The sequence below is a fragment of the Gopherus evgoodei genome, chromosome 7 (genome assembly GCF_007399415.2).
Source record: "Gopherus evgoodei ecotype Sinaloan lineage chromosome 7, rGopEvg1_v1.p, whole genome shotgun sequence".
Classification (NCBI taxonomy): domain Eukaryota; kingdom Metazoa; phylum Chordata; order Testudines; family Testudinidae; genus Gopherus; species Gopherus evgoodei.
The window spans coordinates 22,532,881-22,553,853 of record NC_044328.1 but is presented as its reverse complement, the minus strand read 5'-3'; the positions used below and the strand labels follow the sequence as shown (position 1 = coordinate 22,553,853).

General features: G+C 38.6%; 1 protein-coding gene across 3 annotated transcripts in view; it reads right to left on the bottom strand.

Moving 5' to 3' along the window:
- The window catches only part of EDRF1 (erythroid differentiation regulatory factor 1), a 48,863-nt gene that overhangs the window by 12,963 nt on the left and 14,927 nt on the right, over window positions 1-20,973 (bottom strand). For all 3 annotated transcript variants that reach the window (XM_030569575.1, XM_030569576.1, XM_030569574.1), the window contains exons 9-19: window positions 19,678-19,789; window positions 17,687-17,834; window positions 17,492-17,600; window positions 17,008-17,119; window positions 10,628-10,885; window positions 8,244-8,315; window positions 7,987-8,137; window positions 5,606-5,794; window positions 4,326-4,526; window positions 3,626-3,844; window positions 2,388-2,611 (exon numbers count right to left, since the gene is read on the bottom strand). In XM_030569575.1, coding sequence (XP_030425435.1) covers window positions 2,388-2,611; window positions 3,626-3,844; window positions 4,326-4,526; window positions 5,606-5,794; window positions 7,987-8,137; window positions 8,244-8,315; window positions 10,628-10,885; window positions 17,008-17,119; window positions 17,492-17,600; window positions 17,687-17,834; window positions 19,678-19,789 — 1,795 coding nt within the window. The remainder of the gene's footprint in view (window positions 1-2,387; window positions 2,612-3,625; window positions 3,845-4,325; window positions 4,527-5,605; window positions 5,795-7,986; window positions 8,138-8,243; window positions 8,316-10,627; window positions 10,886-17,007; window positions 17,120-17,491; window positions 17,601-17,686; window positions 17,835-19,677; window positions 19,790-20,973) is intronic.

Sequence of the window (20,973 nt, the reverse complement as noted above, 5' to 3'; positions counted from 1 at the left end):
ACTTCTTCTAGTAGCTTAGTGATCTGTCCAATCATTAAAATGAATGATGCAAAATCTAAAAAGGACAATATTTAACTATAACAAGAGTAATCTTTAAGTTCATTGGTTATAGTATTTCCATCAGATATATTCACAATTTTTGCTCTCCTTTAACTGAGGCACTAAACTCCATTAAGGACAGTTTTATAGCTAATCTGAAAACTCAATTTTGAATGTTTAAAATATAAAATTATATGGTTCCTAAGAGACAAAAAAGTTGTTTTTTTTTTGTTTTTTAAAAAAGAGTTTAATGTTAGTTTAAGGTTGTATGTTAAATACCACTTTCCAAGTCCCAATATTACTGCCATATGTAACCATTCAAAAACACTGCACAAGAGACATTATAGGCTTGGGACAAACAGAAATACATATGTTGAGAAATTTCAAAATTATTTACCTCTGATAAATTATGTGTATAGTAACTCCTCACTTAGGGTCGTCCTGAGTAACACTGTTTCGTTGTTATGTTTCTGATCAATTAGGGAACATGCTCATTTAAAGTTGTGCAATGCTCCCTTATAACGTCCCTTGGCAGCTGCGTGCTTTGTCCACTGCTTGCAGGAAGAGAAGCCCGTTGCAGCTAGCTGGTGGGGGCTTGTAACCAGGATGAACCAGCAGCTCCCCGCTCCCTTAAGTTCCCTGTGGTGCAGCTGCCCAGCAGGCTAGCAATTGCAGGCAGTTTAGCTGTCCCTCCCACCACTGCCATGTGCTGCTCCTGCCCTCTGCCTTGGAGCTGCTCTCACACTCCTGCTTGCTGTGCAGTGGTGGAAGGGGAGGGCACTAATGTCAGGGTCTTCCCCTCCCCCTTGCTCCTGCACCCCACTTACCCCTTCTCCATATAGAGCAGGGAGGGGACACAGAGGGAGAGAGACAGACAGAGTTTGGGGCAGCAGCTGCTGTCTCAACTTCCTGATCCACTTAAAAAGACAATGCACTTAAGAGTGGGTCAGCTTACTTAAAGGGGCAGTGTGCATCTCTCTCTCCCACCCCCACACACACAAGGTGTGTGTCTGTCTCTGTTTGCTATGCTGTCTCCCCTCCCTCATGTTCGTGCTGCCTTGTGAGAGAGGCTACATTAACAACGTGTTAACCCTTGAGGGCTCAGCCAAGTGCTAGTTCTTCATTTAGCAGCAAGGTATTCCCTCCCTCTTCCACCCTCTAACTTCACGATCTCAACCAAGCTTCACAATCATCATAGCTGTGAACAGTATTAAATTGTTTGTTTAAAATGTATACTGTGTGTACATCTATATACTATATAGTTTTTTGTCTGGTGAAAAAAAATTTCCCTGGAACCAACCCCGTCCTTCCCCCCTTTACATTAATTCTTATGGGGAAACTGGATCACTTAACATCGTTTCGCTTAAGTCACATTTTTCAGGAACATAACTACAACGTTAAGTGAGGAGTTACTGTATATCATAAGGTAAGCAAGGTAACAGCAATCTTTTTAAAGATGATCAGATCTGGAATAAGTACTACTAATCAAAATACTAAGGGTCTGATTTTCTAAACTCGAACGTGCCACTTCATGCTTAATTTGAATGTGTAATTACACATGTGTATAGCTATGTGTAAGTGACTGTGCGCACATATTGAAATCAGTATATTGCTTCACAGAAATTGCACTCACAAATTAAGTGTGCATTTGTGAGAGCAATTGCCTGCTTGGTTGGGGAAATCTACCATCAACTTTAGTTTTGGTAACTGACAAAACACGTAACTTATTTTTCATAGCCAGCTCTTCCTTTACAAAGTTATGTTTATTCTTGGTATTTTCCTATACAGTTTAAAAATATTTTGTAATTTTGTGTACTGATTTCATATTAAGTAAGTTTCTACATTTAAAACTTTACTTGAAATAATCATCACATTTCTGCCATTTCAAAGTGCTTAGAAATCAGTGTGTCTAAATCCAAAGGTAAAACCCCACAATCAGAGGCAGATTATGGATTTGTGGGGCCCTGGGCCAGAGCAAGTGGGGGCCCCTCCCCACTCCTCCCCGCAGTCCCCCCACACACCTCAGCACTCCTGCCACGGAGAGGTGGGATCGGGGCATGGGCTTGCTCCACTCCGCCCACCCCTCCTGCCAGGGGAAGCCCCCCGCATCCAAACCCCTCTCCCTGGCAGAAGCGCCAGGTAGGCAGAGCAGATCAGGGCATGCCCAATTGACCATGGTCCCTAGCCACTGCCCACAATAAAGATTAGTTTGAAAATGCTGAACTATAGCAAGTGATCCATCCAGAGAAATTTATTTTACGCATATGCTTAGTGGGAAAAATCACTGCAAAATAGCAAGGCCCATTCTTTTAAGCGAGGAACTGCGATCTGATCAACAGGCCTTTTACCTTATTATAGTAAAGGGCCTCTTCTGGGGAAAATTCTCGCTTGAAATCTCCTCCAGCAGCACAATGTGCTTGAGCACAAATTCGCATCAGTCTTCCAGTGTTACATAAAAGAAGGGCAGAATTGGTTGCATCATCAATTGACTCAAAATTATGAATCCCTTCTTCAAAGCAAGAGAAGCTTTTCTTCCACAGTTGCTGCTCTGCTGTAGATACACTTTTGCTCACTAGATCAAAGGGGAAAAAAAAAAAAAAAGGTCTTACAATTTCATTCAAGCTTCTTAAAGATTTTTGAACCATCAATATCTATATTAAGTTATTGTTCTCATGTTTCTATATAGTGTTAAATTCCAGAAAAGCATATAAGTCAAGTCTGAATACTTAATAGTTCACCAAGAGTGCTCAGTCTTGGCCAGAGCAAAGTAAAACTTAATCCATTATCTTTTGGTAACTAGTGATGATGTATGCTTTGTGGTTAGTGTCGTAAAGAGGTTGAAATTTTGAATAAGCCAACAAACAGTACCCTGAACTATATTGCTGAAAACGGTCAATGCCTTCTGATAACATTAAGTCAAAAACCACTGAAAGGTAACAGAGAGCTGGTAAGATAAAGACCATCATTAAAAAGATAATTAATTTACTCAATTACCTCAAAGATACTTACAGTAGGAAAGAAGTAGTAAGTAGATAAAAGTAACTCAGATACTATGCTACGAAGTAACCATGAGTAAATTATTTAATAATCAATTGCTCAAAGTTTAACATTAAGGTTCGATTTCAGCTAACTACTATTCTGTTAAAAAGAAAGGACAGAAAAGTAATTATCAAATCAGAAATTTGGCAATAATATCCTACAATAATAGCCTGACATTTTGGGGGCATTTTTGTGAAATGAATTGTGCTAATATTCTCTGTTTTTTTCCAGAGAATTACAACTACTATAAAGATTCTCCAGAGTCTTATATTCCATATTTTAGTACAGACTAAGATGTTCACATGTAAGTCAGAGTACCCTGAAAAACACTGCTTATAATGGAAGCGCTAATATACCATTAACTACAGGAGAGAGTATCTGTTACAAAGAAGTTCTTTGAAATTCCCTTTATTCCTGAAACAAAGAGTTCAGGAGGCATCTTTCAAACACTGTTGCTGAAAATGATAATCACTGTTACACCGCTTCATTGACGTAAACCTTTGAATAGAAGAGTGTATGTAACAAGTGGAAAAAAAAAAATACTTGCCCACTCTCTCAGTCTGCACTGCAGCAGCTTGGTTCATGTAAAATACTCCAATTTCATTTCTGACGTTACCCATCCTCTTCAGGACTTGTGTATGCTGCTCTGGATTTTGTTTTTTTAAGTTACTAAAAAGCAAGATTTCATTAGCTGCCTCATAGCATTTGCAGCTAACCAAAAGCTGACATTCCAAGTCTGTAGACAAGTCAGTGGCCCACGCAAATACTGGAAAAAATAAACAGCAAAAACTGCATGTCAATTATAATTTTTTTCTAAACAAATTTTATTTATTTTAGGGACTATGAAAAAAATGTAGTAGTAAAAGTTTGACAAAATGACTGATTTTTTGGGCACAACTCAAAGGGGTTCCATGGAGTCTAAAGAAAGGCAGAATTTGGCCAGTACTTGAAAGATGTCAAGAATTAAAAACAAACAAACAAACAAAAAACTAACTCTAGATATATTTAAAGTGATTTTATCATATACGCTCCAGAAAAGTCATATTCCTAAAAAGCTATTTTAATTTCTATTTTCAGCTTTCTTTTTGACAAGAAAGAAATAGCACCAAAGCACCAAAAGGTTCTCTCACCCCTAGAAGTGATATACTATACTGTTTTGCCAAAATCTGAGGAAACACTGTGGGATAAGTATTGGCTGAAAGGACCACACTAATTCAGCCAAATATATTATTATTTTGATGTAATACCTTGACAGCTGGAGTCTCTATGAAGACTGTGCAATATTTCATGATCTTCTTTTGTTTGGTAGTTATGTTCTTCAAGATACGCAGCTCTGTTATTTGCATTCTGGGCAAGCATTAGCTGGATATCACCACAAAGGGTTAAACATTGACAAAGAAACAGTAGCACTTCAGCAGGCATATTGGTGCAGAGGCAGCAGTAAGTATCTGGTAGGGGTGAAAAACCCAAAAAAGCAAAATTAAGCACTAAGAGACTTGAGACATGTAGAATCCAAATTTAACTATTCGTAGAAGAGTGACCATATAAGACTGGTGACATTTTACACAACAGCTCTGACCCCTGTATGTAGTCCGAGTCAGATACTACTTTTTATCCCTGTTAACACTGCACAGCAACTACAGATAAGGAAGATGGACTGAATTCGATCCCTGCTCATACAGAACTGTTAACTAAGCTACAAATGCAAGTTCTAAACCTTCTCTCAGTTATAACTGTGTAAAATCATTGAAAACAATAGGATTTGGCATGCAAACATTTTTATTACTAATGATGATGTATGAACCAGGAAGAAGAGTTTGACTTTCAGTTCTCAGACTGATTTTCTAGGGATGACAATTAGAAACTATTCCCCTCACATATTTCTACTAACAAATAGAGCTTGATCACAATTCATTGAAAGATAATGAATACAGCAAATCTCAGTGCACTTTTTTAAAAAAACAGAATAGAATTTCACTTTAAAACCATTATATTTTCTGATTATTCAAACTCAGTGTTATAAACAGGAAACAGAATCAGAATATTCATCATTCTACTCAAAGTCTCAGTATTAGCTCGGGATGCACTCCACTCTATGGGTATCTATTTAAAAGTTTCTGAGTGAATGTAGCACTTCTGAAAATGAGGAATGTATAAGAATAGCTCAAGCCAAGTATAATGAATAAAGGTGCTATTCTAGCTTTTCCACACATTCCAGGCACCAGACTTCAAGTCCCAGTCTGTACACTGAGTTCTGCCATCTATACGCTGAGTCCTGCCCCTCTGATCATTTTGTAATGGGGACAAACGGAATGAGACAGAAGAAACCTATGATCCAAATTAAAAGGCTTCCTTGTGTCCAACCCGCCCAAGTCAGTTCTTTACTATAATATATTTGTTAAAAGCATGGGATTTGTGTGCCAAATTCAGTCCTCAGATGCCACAGACTTTTTCAATGTGTGGCAGAAGTATTTGCCATTGTTTGTCTATGTGCACTGTTTAAGGAGAAAATATTCCTATTACTTACTATGGCACTGTAAAGCTAATTTAATGTATCGTAATGCTCTTCCATATTTCTGAAGACTCATAGCAGCATCAGATAGAACATAATAAGCCTTCGATGACTTCAGAATCAGCTGGAGTTTCATTTTATACTGCCAGGATCCAGGAATCATTCCTGATTGACTGGAATGTTTATCCTTTTGAAATGAGCCCACTATAAACACAAAAAATAAAATAAGTAAATCTTAAATCTAATCCTTAAGAATATGAATTAGTTACTGAGCTCACGGCAGTCACAGATTCTGTGACTTGACTGGAACCTCAGTGACTTCTTCAGCTTCAGTTGTCAACTGCTGAACCAGGGGCTAGAGCCGGAGCCGGCACTGCGCGCCTGCCCCCACAGCTGGGGCTGGAGCCAGAGCCACAAATGTGACTTTTTTGGTTTGTACTGAATCCTTACAACCCTAGTATTAGCTCAGAATCAACAAGAGCCAATAAGTGGAGGCTTCCCTGGTTCTGAGGAAACTGTACTGTCCAATTTCTGCCTGAAATAAGGAACTGTGGAAATCTTCCACACTGTTAGTGCCAAGACATCCTTCAACTCTTCTGATGAGGCTGTTTCCTTGATGCTGGAGTAGCCCTGGTACCAGACAGAATGCACCACTCTTTGGAGCCAAAGATCCTGGTCCTGGCACGGAAGGCTTCTGCTTCACCAGTTCAGGGGGCTTTGAAGCAGACAAAGATCTACAATGTTCAGGCCAGAGACTCATTTCTGTTTAGGAAGGCAGACCCCAGTTCAGACAGATGGTGCAGTGGGTGTCAGCAAAGCTTCTTTTTAAAACATGGAATTTGAGGGAAATTTGAGGGAAAACCGATGTTAATCCTGCCTTCCTCCCCCTCCCCCGACTCTTTCTTCATGTATGGGAAAGATTTCAGGAGAAGCATGATACTACACATATTTTGCGCAACAAAACGTTAAGTACAATAAAGGGAGAAACTTTGTTTCTCACCTATCTTTGAAATTTCTTGGTCTAGTTTAAATTCCATCTCTATTATCCAAACACCAGCTGGTACCCTGAAAGACTTTAGTTCCTTTTTCTGCTTGAAAGGGGAGACTGAAATCAGAGGTACTGATTAGGTGTTTATCCTAGCTCAGGACAGTAATGCAACTATTTGGTGGTGTGTTTAGTTGAAAGCTGAATTGACTGATAAATATTTTTTGTCTGGGAGCTGAAAATGACAAGGTATATTCAGGAGGGCAGCTTCTTCTTCTATATTCTTCTTAAGAGTTAACTTTTTAGAATATATATTAAACATTGAACTCTAGCTGTAAATAACTATACTGTGGTAGATGAAATATTAAGATTATTGCCATGAAGGTAGGTAGTGACTATTGCTTCCAAGATATAAAATAATATTGCCATGCTTTGTCCACTCCTAAGCCAGAAAAGTATACTAAAATTTTCCGTCTTTCTGAATGACTAATCATTGAAAAGGTCTGCTGTTTCTCCTCCAGTTTTGATTTACAGTAGATGGTGTCACTTGGAAGTTAGTGATTTGTAGATCTGCAAATTACCTATTAGGTTTTTCCCCCCCAATAATTGGTCCAGAATTTAAGACTAAACTACTGGATTAATGGAAGGAAACTCCAACTAAAAATTAAATTTTAATTACACCTTTAAGAACCCCTACATTTGTGTTTTTTGAATTATGGTTATAGGACAACTGTGTCTTATTTCTATTTTACATAGAGCCAGAACACACTAGCAAGGTGCTCCGATATTATGGTGAAGCAGTAAATGCAGGCTATTGCAGCTTTAGTGATTTAAACACACTCAAGACATTTTCATTCAAACATGTCCTACTGTTCTTGCATAAAAGGCAGAATTATAACTGCAAGCTAGCAAATAATATCCTGGTTAACATTTTATATGTTGGCAACATGCACATGTGTAGCACAACAATGAGCATGTTGACGACACTAAAATTATTGCCAAAGTCCACAGTCTTATAAAAATAATTTTTCTAAGTGACAAAACCTAACACTGCCAAAAAATCTAAAGGAGGCACTTCATCACAATCTATGAACAAAATGAAATCCTTATGGAAGCCAGTGGCAAGCCACATCTCAATAAAATGCAGTAAACTTATGTACTTACTATAAAAGGATCACTATAAAAGGATCTTTAATATGCTAAAAGAATCCCTACTGTCCTGTTTCTTTTCATATTTAAAAGGAAAGGCCTACATTCTCCACTTTCTGTTTGTGTGCAATATCCTTTTTTGCTTTTTCAATGCATGGCGTAATTGATGATTTACAAGTACATTGTTTAGACGATCAAAATAAAATAGCAGCAGTGTGCCGTGCCATTGAAAAGGTCCTATTTGCAAAACAATTCAGCTTACTTTTGTCTAAAAACAAAGCCATCTGTTTTTCCAGACACTCAGGACCACCACTTGTGGATTCATCTTCATATTTTAATGGGATTGGGGTATTGGGGTCGGCTGCAGGAAGGTCACCGTCTTTTTTAATGCTGCTGTCAACAGATTTCAAGCCCTTTAAAAAGAAAAAGCCTTTCATTAAGTATTTACTTGGAAGGTGAACTAAACATAAACATAACAAAACCCACACATTTTGAACAGAACAGCATTAGGAAACTTACCTCTAGAACATAGCTGAGCACAAGTCTACACCGTTCCTCAGTGTCATGGCAAACAGGAAATGCACAACTAGGCTTCATTAAAAAAAGAAAAAAAATTTAAGGCAGCAGACCGGCTTAAAGAAAAACAAGCAAACTAACTATGAAGCTTTAAAAGATAGACAACAAAATCCAGTTTATTGGGATATGTTAACAGACAACAATGAAAGCCATTAATGGAGTATGCTAAACTTCATGCTATATCTAGACCACAATATTTCTTTCCTTTACTTCAGCACCTGAAGATACTATCTTCATTGTAGGGTTTAACTAGATTTACCTAAACTAACCAAAATTCATAATCAGTCTGTTTTAGTGACCCCCAAAACCTAAAGTAAGGGCTATAGAATGGCAGCAGCCTTTTTTCCAGAAAAGCAGCCATACAGTGACTGCAGTTCAACCCCACACCCTAGAAGGAGGGAGGGCAGGGAGCAGGCAGGCAGGCATGTAAATTCTATTTCCTTCCACATAACTCATTACTTTAACTGTGCAGGGAGGGATGAATTCACCCTAACCACCTTTTCTCAATGACAGGAACAATCTTCACTGACCAACTTTTAGTATGGAAGAAAGATGAAATCCAGCCAGTATATCATCAATCCAATCCCTGCAAATAGAAGTGCAGTACCCTCCAGTAATGAATCTGAGTTTTAAGAAGAAAAATCAATGTAGGGCTTCCACCAATGACAGGGTACTATATTTTCAGCAGAGGGGCCTTGAGGTACTAAAGCTTGCAGGATATCAACCAGCACAGGTGATAGACAGATTTGGCAGAATAGCAATTTTATTTGGCATAGGGACTTACAAGAAAAGTCAACCTTTCTGATATGATATACATAGACTCAGACTCAGACTCTAGGACTGGAAGGGACCTCGAGAGGTCATCGAGTCCAGTCCCCTGCCCTCATGGCAGGACCAAATACTGTCTAGACCATCCCCGATAGACATTTATCTAACCTACTCTTAAATATCTCCAGCGATGGAGATTCCACAACTTCCCTAGGCAATCTATTCCAGTGTTTGACTACCCTGACAGTTAGGAACTTTTTCCTAATGTCCAGCCTAAATCTCCCTTGCTGCAGTTTAAGCCCATTGCTTCTTGTTCTATTATTGGAGGCTAAGGTGAACAAGTTTTCTCCCTCCTCCTGATGACACCCTTTTCGATACCTGAAAACTGCTATCATGTCCCCTCTCAGTCTTCTCTTTTCCAAACTAAACAAACCCAATTCCTTCAGCCTTCCTTCATAGGTCATGTTCTCAAGACCTTTAATCATTCTTGTTGCTCTTCTCTGGACCCTCTCCAATTTCTCCACATCTTTCCTGAAATGCGGTGCCCAGAACTGGACACAATACTCCAGTTGAGGCCTAACCAGCGCAGAGTAAAGCGGATAACTAAGCATGAGGCAATCAAGCGCTTCATTGCCACAGATATGGCTTAATTAACTGTCAAGAGGCAAAGTGAAACATTGTTAACATTTGAGAGCTAAATGACAAAACTCAGTTTCACATTATTTGGTTGTTTTAAATATCGTACTAAAGAAAAGCTGCTTTGGTGAAGTCTGACAGATAGTAATTGCATAATATTTTTGCTCAACTACATATTATGGAAGCATATACCAGACAAGTTTTTGGAAAATTTATGACTGAGGTGCATGCCGACAGCATTATGGTTTACACTAACACTGCCTAATTAGAAGCATCTTTTCATACATGTAAGTGGGACAGGAGGTAAGGTTTCTTCTCTCAGAATGGCTTCAACACAACCACACTTTCAAACAAAGATTCCTAAATTATGAAAGAGGACAAGGAGGGAGCTGAGGAGTAATCTCCCTGCAAATCCATGGTGTAACACTCAGATTCTCTGCATGTCAAACTGTTAAGGTATATTCCAGAGATGTGCTGGGAAATCAAATTTTAGTGTGGACCACCCTTAATTCTCCACAACTGTTAAATACGTTTCCATATTCAGATTATTCCTACAAGGATGAGTAATTTCTCTACAGGTGTCTGTGCTGAAATTAACAGGCAAGTAGAATACACACCCAAGATGATAAAGCAAAAAAAAAAAAAAAAAAAAAAAATTAATTTGCATCTGCGATAGGATAAAACTCAGAGCCACAATTCGGCCGAAAGATTTTATTTCCTTTCTGACCCACATTTCAAATTAGTCTGAGGTCCACAAATAACTGGTGGCATAAAAGGTCTCAACAGTTCCTTTGTTCCTTTTTTCATAAAAAGGAACTGCTCACAGTTAACTATATTCTGACTATACAAGCTGCACTATGTTCATTTCAAGCCTTTTTTTCCCCCCCTTAAACTCAGCACAGCTTGTTAGTACCGTAACTTACTCGTATTTGGTGAATAGATTTATATTTTTCTGGTACCGATAACTCTCCAACAGATTTGATTACAGCTACTGCTTTGTTGTCATCTGGCGGATCGGAGCTGGTGCTGTAGGAACCATTTTCATCGCTATCCGGCATTTCTTCTTCCTCTTCACTATAACTTTCATCAGAGTTCCCATTTAAAGGAAACTCTGCACCTTCTTTTTTCGGCTCATCTAACTGGAAGAGTTCTGAGAGCATGTAATTCGCTGAAGCAATAATCTTAAAAAAAAAAAAAAAAAAAGGATTTTAGAGTTTCCCAGTACTGTAAGTTTGCATCTTTCCACTCTGAGACAAAGAACAAGTTTAGAAAAGGGTCCAAAAAATGCATGCACAAGATTGTACAGGTATCTGCAAAATTCCTAACCAGTGCATGCAAATAGGCATTAATATGCTTAATGTCATAGCCAATTTAAAAAGATTGCCACTACAGTAAAAGAATAATGGTCTGTGGGTTTTTTAAGTGTATTACTACATTTAAGTTTACAGCTGTTTAGTGGGCAAAACTAAACTACTCTTCCAGGATCACTCTCCCTTAACAACTTTTAGTCATTTTTAATAGTATTTGACTTCTACTAAGATACAGTTCACATGGACTGTACAGATATGGATGTTATACGTTTTGCACTGTAGAAGCCCTGTAATGAAATATTTAATATTAGGTTTAAGAAGTGACTCTACAATTGAAAGGTAGTATGACAACAGTTGATCAGAACAGTATCGGAGGTATGGGGCGGGGGGGGGGGGAAGAGCTGGCTTCTGGATTCTATTTCTGACTGCTTTAGACTAGCTGAACAATGATGTTCAACTCAATGTCTCAGTTTATTCATCTACAAAAACAGGATTAATATATTTGATAAGGTTAATTAATATTGTCAAGCTTTCAAATACGTGGATGAAAGGCACTATTGATACACAAGGTATTATATTCTGATTATCCAAAAAGTATTATTCGTAAGTGTGAAGGTTAATAATGAAGAATACATTTAAATCTGCTTAATTTACAAGAACATCCTCCAACCTTTCCTCCATTAAGAAAAAAAAAATCAAGCTTAAATACATCCATCGCTGCGAACAATTAAAATTTAAATCAGAATTTTAAAGATAAACACACCACTGGTGCACAAAGCAGAAACTGGCTCTGCAGATGTGCATGACAAAACAACTCACAGGAAACTAAAACGTTACGACCCTATAAAGGGTCAAGATCCCAACCCTACTCTCAATACAATGAACATATAAACAGGTTGTGGTCAACATTTATGCCACTTTGGAGGTTTGCCTTTATTCTTTATAAAGTAACAAAAGCCCTGAGATATGAATGTAGTAACAAACTTTAGCTTCAGTTCCCTCCTAAGCAGATTGTTCTTGGCGATCCTCTCCATATATTACTTTGTATTCCTCTCGCCACATTTCTTGACACAGAGAGTAACTGAGTCATTTGAGATCCAACCTGACTACCAGCAAAACAGCACTACACTTCTACAGAGCTCCAAAGCTAGATTCTGGCTACAGGCCTTTACTTCTACCTGTCTACTCCAGATCCATCTCTTTCTGTTCAAACTACAATCTCATTCTCCAACAGCTCCTTGTGGATGTCTACCCATCAGCTTGAGCTCAATATAGCTAAACAGAGCTCTTCATTTTGCCCCTCCAAACCTTCCCTGCTACCTCCTCTCTCAACCACTGTGGACATCATCATCATTCTACCAGTTATTCAGATCTGTAACTTGCGTGTTATCTTCAAGTCAGACCATTTTCTGGGTCCTCACATGCAGGCTTTGTTCAGTACTGCCAGCCTGACGTGATAAAAACAAACAAAAACAAAAAAAATCGCAAACCAGTTCTCCCAAAATCATGAGATTGGCCCCAGAAACCATAAGTATATCATACCATGTATTTTGGTATGTCCTGACTTAACTTCCCTGTGTGTGTGCGCGCGCGCGCACACGCGCACATGCACACAAAAATGCATGCCTCTTCTTGGCTGCTCAGATGGACACTCCACTTACTATCTTAGGAGTGAGCAGAGGGTAACAGGGAAACTGCCATATATTTCCTATCTTGACACCCCTTCTCCTCGGTCTGGATCGCAAGTAGAGTAGTCATCCCAAGCAGTGGGAGACAAGAAAGTGTTGCTGCTGGGTCCAGACTTTCCCCTGACTTCCCGCTCCATTCTCTCTCCAAGGACCATCCACTCTGCTATAGGGCCATGCAAAGCAGAGCTCAGTGGCAAGACCCATCTGTATCCTGTGCTCCAAGGCTCTCACACAGCTTTGCCCATGTGCTCAGCCCTGAAAAAAAATCAAAGGATCAGAGGAGCTGCTTGCATCATTGTGAGAGCTCCTCCTCCAGCTGCCAAAATCCCATGACTTGTGATCTATTTGCAAGAGCTGGCAACGCAACTCTGCCTTCCCCTGACTGCTCAGACAGAGCTGCCCACACCCACCATTATCCCTCCACTGAGGGAGCTCCCATTCTATGTTCTCCGTCTCTCACTTCATCACAGTTCTCTGAACCCCCACTCAGCCTCCTGTTTGTCCCCACAGCCCCTTCTCCCCACTCCCTTATAATTCCAAAATCTGCCTCCTGGTCCCCACAGCATCCCACTCCTACTCATTCTGTCCATTCATCTTGCACAGTGTCTCAGCTGACCTCATAGTCCCTGTGTCCTGTCTAGCTCTCCTGAGCCATAGCATGTCAGCCATTTTGCCTGTCATTGCGGCTTCAAACTCACAGAGAACAGTGGCAGGTGTCCGACAACTTTATTAAGGGCACTTCCACATGTAGATAGACTGTAGGGAAACAGAGACCATCTTGCTGGCTACAGCCCCATTGACAGTAACAGAGATGGTGGCCACTTTGAATAAGAGAAAATTAAAGAATTGGCAGCCTATCATCATGTTTTCATGAGACATGATAAAAACAATCCCAAAATTGCTAGAGTTCCGATAAAAATCACAGGAGCTCACAATACTGCATTTCTAGGAGTATATCTACAGAAACATGTACTGCATGGCAAGCTGAGGTGTTAATCTACAGCACTCCAATAGGGACACACTAGGGCAGTGGTCCCCAACCTTTTTGTGGCCAGTAGCACATTCATGTTTTTGGAAGTGTGTGGCGGGCGCCAACAATTTTTCAAGGCTTATTTTGTATCTGTATATTAAATAATGCGAAAAACATCATTTAACTTTTAGATAATGTTTTCACCTCTTACCTCAGAGATAAAGATAAAGATAAAAAGAGTAATTTTACATGTGAAAAGTATTAATTAAATTATTCAGCAATTATTCTTTCACCTTATCATGTGAATTTGCTCTTTTTTATCTACTTGTAAGAAAAATTAAGGCGTTTTTACAAAATAAATATCATAAACATTCGGTCCATTCTGCAGAGAGGGAACGATTTTTGTTTTTGGCAACAGTTCTGGGCAGTGCAGAGAGAAGCCACGAGGACAGAGAACACCAGCGCCCGCAACACTGTCCACAGCAGGCACGAGGCCCTGGCTTCTCTCCCCGGCTGGGCACTAGGTGGGCGCACATAAATGCCCCAGTGGGCGCCATGGTGCCCGCGGGCACCAAATTGGGGACCACTGAACTAGGGAACCTTTAGTGCACAGGAGTAGCGTCCTCATGGTCAGGGCACACCACAGTGGAGTGCTATAGATTTAGAGCAGTTTTACAGGAAGTGATTGTGTAGACCTGCACAACAATATGTCCTTTCTTAACCATCCACGCAGCTAAAACTCATGTCCAGGCTCTCCTCATCTCATATCTTGATTACCGCAACACCCTTCATTGTGGGCCTGACAAGTGTAATTGTGCCCCGCTGATATCCATTCCGAACGCGGCTGCAAAGATAATTTTCTCAGCCTGTTGCTTTGACTATGTCATCCCTTTCTTTGGATCGCTTCTATGGCACCTTCTTTATCATATCAAACAAACTACTTGTCTTCACTTTCAAGGCCCTTCATGATCTATCCCCACCTGACCTCTCTCACATTCAGTATTGAAAGGTCAACTCTCACCTCCAGTTGGGCCCATTCCTCAAACGGGCACCTTCATTCTTTCTGTTACCCTGCCCTCTGGCTTGGGAGATGCTCCCCATGAACTCATTATCCTCCTTCAAAACCCTCCTTTTCTGTGTGGCCTAGATTGCTAGCGTGCTGAGAATACAGTCTATTATATTTACTACTATTACGATCTCATTGTTCCCTTGTACTCCATCTGTCTCTATCCATCTGTTGTCTCTTGTCTTGTACGTAGATTTTAAGCTCTTTGGGGCAGGGACTGGCTTCTTGTTCTGTGTTTTTTGCCGTGCCTAACAGGTTCATGACAGAGATTCTTTGTACAATACTACAAATAAATAATGGAGACAAATGTAGTATTTTCTCTTATATAACCTTCTGTTTGGTTTGTTTGTTTTTTTTAAAGTTTTTCTGATCATAGCCACACTTGAAGATTAGTTTAATAAAATTCCACACACAGTATATCCAGATTTTCTCAGTCATGTAAAATAAGTCCACGATTATGGTGAGGAAAACCTCTGGATATATCAATGAACTTTTTGGCTAATCATCTGGCTTTATAAAAAAGTTTAATTCACATATTGGTATAAGTCAACTGCAAACCACTGTGGTAGATGGTAGTATAAAACCCTAGAGAGACAGACAGACAGACAAGTTATTTTTGAGGTAATGTATATATGTACTGTTAGTTATCTCCATTAAAAAAAATAATTTTTTTTTAGAGCCAGTGAGTGTCCATGCAAAAAGCTTATATTAGTCCCCATGGTTTATTATATTTTGGACTTTAGACTGCTGAGCAGACAAAATACAACCAAATACCTCATTTGAAAGTCTCATCTATTAGACCTATGTTTTTTGCTCTCCTCCTATCTCCGCCATATTTAATGGACATCTTAGAAAACCAAAGCCCTCTATGTATCTACACATTCAGGAAATAGTAGTAGCTGTTTTGAGTTCCTAATGCATAAATAAGAGCAACTAGTATGATGAGAACCAGGAGGTGCACGAAGTCACCACTTAGGTGAAAGGAGGAGCAACAATGAATTTGGAACTACAAGTCACTTCCTTCCCCTATGCAAGATTAGGTAAAGAATGGAAGACAGTTTGGGATCCCTTCCCCTATCCCTTACAACACTATGTCTAATACCAAAATACAGATGTAATGAAGTAGAGAGTAAACGCTAACATCATGGCCTTTACCATGGTTATAGATATACCATTTTAAAAGTGATCCCTGAGCTATAATATTATATTTTAAGATTATTTTTATGTCACTTCATAACTCTGATCCATAGCATCCGACTGATAAATTAACTCCCTATTTTCTAAGCTATACATTGAGTCCAGATGATAACCACCATTTGGTTGTTTCAAGATCTGCCTTTCACATATACAGAGTCAGTTTTCATTTGACAACAGTAACAGTCTGAATAAAATGTTTTAAATCTAGGCTAGGAAACTGCCACCTTAAGTGAAATTTTAGAGTAAATACATGAGCTTCAGTGTTAGCTATTTTTCTTTGCAAAGTTTATAATATTTCCTTAAAAAGTATTGTATCGTGGTCTGCAAGTTAATACATTTTACTGTGTGCACAGTTGCTTCAGAGACATCATGGTCCATTCTGCAATTCTACATCTGAGCCCAAAAGCCTCTTTAGATTCTCACAATCTAATACATCATTCTCACAGTGAACAGACTCAGAGAGGATGCTGAAAGATACACACAGATCCTGTTATCCTCTGCTGCCAAAATGGAAGCAAGCTCATGTTTGTCAGCAGGAATACTCAGGGCCAGATTTAGAGCAACAAGTCCAGACCTGAGCACCTTCTGGCTGTCTTGTCTATTTAGATTAGATGTTCTTCAGGGCAGAGACTGGTTTCTTAATATGTGTTTGTACAGTGTTAAGCATGAAAGAGCCTTGATCTTGATTACAGAACTTTCCCCCAAAGAAAATTTAATGTGAAGTTTAAATTTAATCATAAGGAGGGATTTTAGATCCATACTGGTGATCTGATCTTCAAAATAAGAAAAAAGTGAGGTTCTGCCTTAACAAAAAAATAAAAAATAAATCATGCGGGCACATTTGAATTGTCACTTTTCAGTCCAGGAAACTTTTATAACCAAGGCCCACTGTCACTGCATAAGAGGATGAGATGAGCTCACTAACACACTGCAATCACATTGTAATTAATATAGCATTTGGTTACCTTATTAGTGCTTTTAGTTGAAGGTAGATCAACATCTACATTTTCATTATATACAAGCTACACATCTCTCTGCACTAAAAATAAATGTATTAAAATAGAATTCTTACTTGTGGATGTCTGGCTTTATCCAATAACTTAACGCAATTAAGGAGCAATGTTCTAATGGTGCCATAGTGTTTCCTGTTCTGGTTTTTTTTCATCATCATATTGCAGGCAACTCTAAAAGAAAGTTATATAAAATAGTAGACATTTCAATGACATTTCTGTGTCTATTATTTTTTTTGCTTATTAATTTTCTGCACATGTAAACATTCTACAAATCCCATCTTTTTGAGCAGGCTTCCAGAGAAGAACTCGGGTGACAGAGAAATCTGAGGAATGTCAAGACTCTGATTCAGTTAATATCATGATTTGGCTGGCTGATTGTTGTACGTATAAGGGGAATGTTGTGATGTTTTATGATTTTTGGATTACATTTTTTAACTGATGGCCAGAGTACCTAGTGCCCAAGACAGACACTTTATGTCTTAGATTTAAATCTAAGTAAATAACATATTGCAACAGAGCTTTGCTTCTGTAAGACACACTTACTTATACAAGAGAATTGCCACTGGCATTGTGAAAGGGTTTTGGTATTTATCTTCGGTTTCTTCACAAAGCGTCGTGAGGTCATAGAGCTTTACTATATCGCTTCCACTTGCTGAAAGAGAAGATTTTTCCATTAGCCAGCCTGACAATATATAGGTCTCAAACACTACTTATTAACCCAGCCAAGGAACTGCTTACCTTTAAATAGCCAGTAAGTATGTCCTTCTTTGGTGCAGTTAGATTTCAGAAAAGATAGGATATTTTGAGCAATATCCTTTATCACTTTGGTAGAAAAATTGGAGTTTTCCAAATTGGGAATATCTTCAGTCTTGATCATTTCATATTTCTGTATAGAATGTATTTTAAACACATCTTGAAAAATCCTCATACTATATACTAAGGTTGGCTTTACAAACAGAGAAGCCTTTCATAATCCATTAAACTGAAAACAGGAGTTCTATTATTAATGTTTACCAATACTGAAAGCCCTCAAAATTATGAGCTATGAATTTAGTGCTGCATCCAATTATGTTTGTGTAATTTTACTACTTACACTCTTTGTACTGTAAATTGCTTCGTGTATTATTCTTTTAATAAAACTACTGGTCAGGGCCAAACAAGGTGAAATTCTGTGGTCTCGCATTTAACACATACAGTAATCTCCATAAAATGATGCAGAATGAATGTGGTTATACTGAATATATTGGCTTAGACTATATCAATTACAGTTAATTAACAACTCTGTTGCATCGATATATATTAATAATTTAAATGAAGTTTGTACTGACTGGATAGCAGATCCATACTTTTACTACACACTAGTTTATAACATGTCTGTATTTCCTTTACAAACTTTAAGACTGCTGTATAATTTAAGATTTTTTAAATCTGCAAAATTAAGTTTACATTGAGTTTGGACTTGTACACTTCTTAAAATTTGGAAGTAGTTATAAGAGACACCTATAAATATCAACAAATGATTGTTCAAAATGGAAATGCTGACACTTGGCCCTTTCATGTTTTCTGAGCACTTCAAACAACAGCTTCAACCTCGCTAGCTTCTAGATGCTACCACAATATATATCCTAAATATAAAGATTATGTTAAAAGAACATTGTTCCGATTACAAAGTCAAGCACTCAAAAGTTAAAAACATCATGAGTTACAGTTGCCCAGGCATCCTTAATTCTACCTCCTTGTGCATCCAGCTGTACACTAAATGAGGCAGGAGTCCTGTGGAAACAAACTACATATGCAATCATGTAATTAGAGACACTATCATAATACACAACAATGAGAGAGAATATTAAGGTTTCATCTGTAAATCTGGAATTTCCTAATTTTGAAGTGCTTGACTTTTCAACATAGATAACATTCTTTTAATGTCTGATTTGTAATTTCCTAGGTTTGCGTGTTAGTAAGGAAACAAAGTAAACTAAGGCCTGGTCTACACAGGGGAGGAAGCGGGGGTGGGTGTAATTGATCTAAGTTACGCAACTTTAGCTACGTGAATAACATAGCTGAAGTCAATGTACTTAGATGTACTTACTGCAGCGTCTTCACTACGGTGAGTAGACTGCTGCCACTCCCCTGTCCATTCTGCCTACACCTCTCGATGAGCTGGAGTACAGGAGTCGACAGGAGAGCGCTTAGGGATCGATTTATCGCGTCTAGACTAGATGCAATAAAATCGATCCCCGCTGGATTGATCGCTGCCCACCAATACTGCCAGTAGTGAAGACATACCCTAAATGTCCCCTTCATGCATCTTCAGCAGGGCTTGAATTCTGAATACCTTCAGTACTAAAACCACATAGTCCAGTACTTCAAATGGAAGAAGTACGTACATCAGCTGGCAGCAGGAGGCGGCTGTTAACCCATTTTCGGGTGGTGGGGGAAGAAGGGCCTCTTTTTAATTGTTAATCAGTTAAGCCACATCTGAAGAGAATTTCATGGAACTAACAAGAGTGATATCTCTAGCCCCAGGATTTTGTTTGCAGTCAGCCTTTTAAAGGCTGACTGCAAACAAACAATGGAAGTATACAGTTTCTCAAAAAAAGGTTTATAAGAACTTTTCTAGTACAATGTTGCTACCAGTTCCCACATACTAACTTCATTGTTATGAATGTATAAGATGAATTAATCAGAGATTTGGTAAAGTGGACATAATGTAAGACAGCAGGACTTACCTGAACAATTCCATTAACATGAAAACACATCACAAGCTCTGGGACATTACATATTAAGTTGTCCAACCAATAGTCGATTCCTGTTAACACGTTTATTGGCTTGTTGTTATCCCTACAACAAAAATATTTCTGGTATTGCTTGGAGCAAATAATTTTTTTTTAAGTCATCAGGGCACATCTAGTAGAGGTTTTGTTTGTTTTTTTAAAATCACTAGTTACGATAAATGTCTGTTGAGAGCTTAGCTACGTGTGTCAGTATGAGGAGAACAGAGCAATAGAGGTAAAATGCTTTCATTTGTGACAGAGGTTATATTTTAAAGTACCACATGGAAGGAGCTATACTAACCACTGTGTTGACACTAGCATCTGTTACTGCTAATGGAATGCATGCACATTACTGCCCTCGCCACTTTAAAATTACAGCCCACACTATTACTGAGATCACCCATAATTGTTCTCCTAAAAAAGTGTTTAGAAATCTAAGGGATTAATAGAATTAGCTGGAACCAAGCACATTGTAAACTTTCTTACACAGTTCTTCCAAGGCACCTTAGTTCTGGGCTGCATTTACAGTGCCCAGCTATGTGAATCCTGGGTGTTTTTTGAACAAAGATGACCCAAACTGGCTTCAACTTTTTAAGCTTGCCTCCATCTTCCCCACCCTATAAAAGATAGACTTATCTTTCCTCCCAACCTTGTGGTGGGAGACCAGGCTCCTTCACCTACGTATGGGCAAAAAGAATTCACAGCAAGAACAAAAGAATCAGAGAACAGAGCAACCACAACATCAAGTAGATATTTTCGGCTATTTATGGATGGTAATCAGTAATTATATTTTGCATGGCATCCAACACTTCAGCATTTGAGCATCTCACAAATATTAATGTATTTATCCTTACATCTGTGAAAAGTAGAGAAGCGATACTCCCGTTCTACAAATTGGAGATTAGAGCAAAGAATAAGGGCCCTGATTTTCAGAAGTGTTGAACACCTAAAACTCCAACAAAGGCAATGGGTTGCAGATAGTTGGCACCTCCAAAAATCAGGACCTAAGTGTTTTGCTGAAAGTTACACAAGAAGTCTGAGGAAGAGCCAAAAAGAGAACCAACACATCCTGAGTCGCAATTCAGTGCCTTAGTCACAGAAACACTCTTCTAATACCTTATGAAATTATTACCATTTCAGTATTAGAGTATAAAATTAATCTTTAAATGCAGATTAAGAAATACATTATCCTACAAAATTTATATACACATACATTATTTATATATATATATATATATATATATACACACA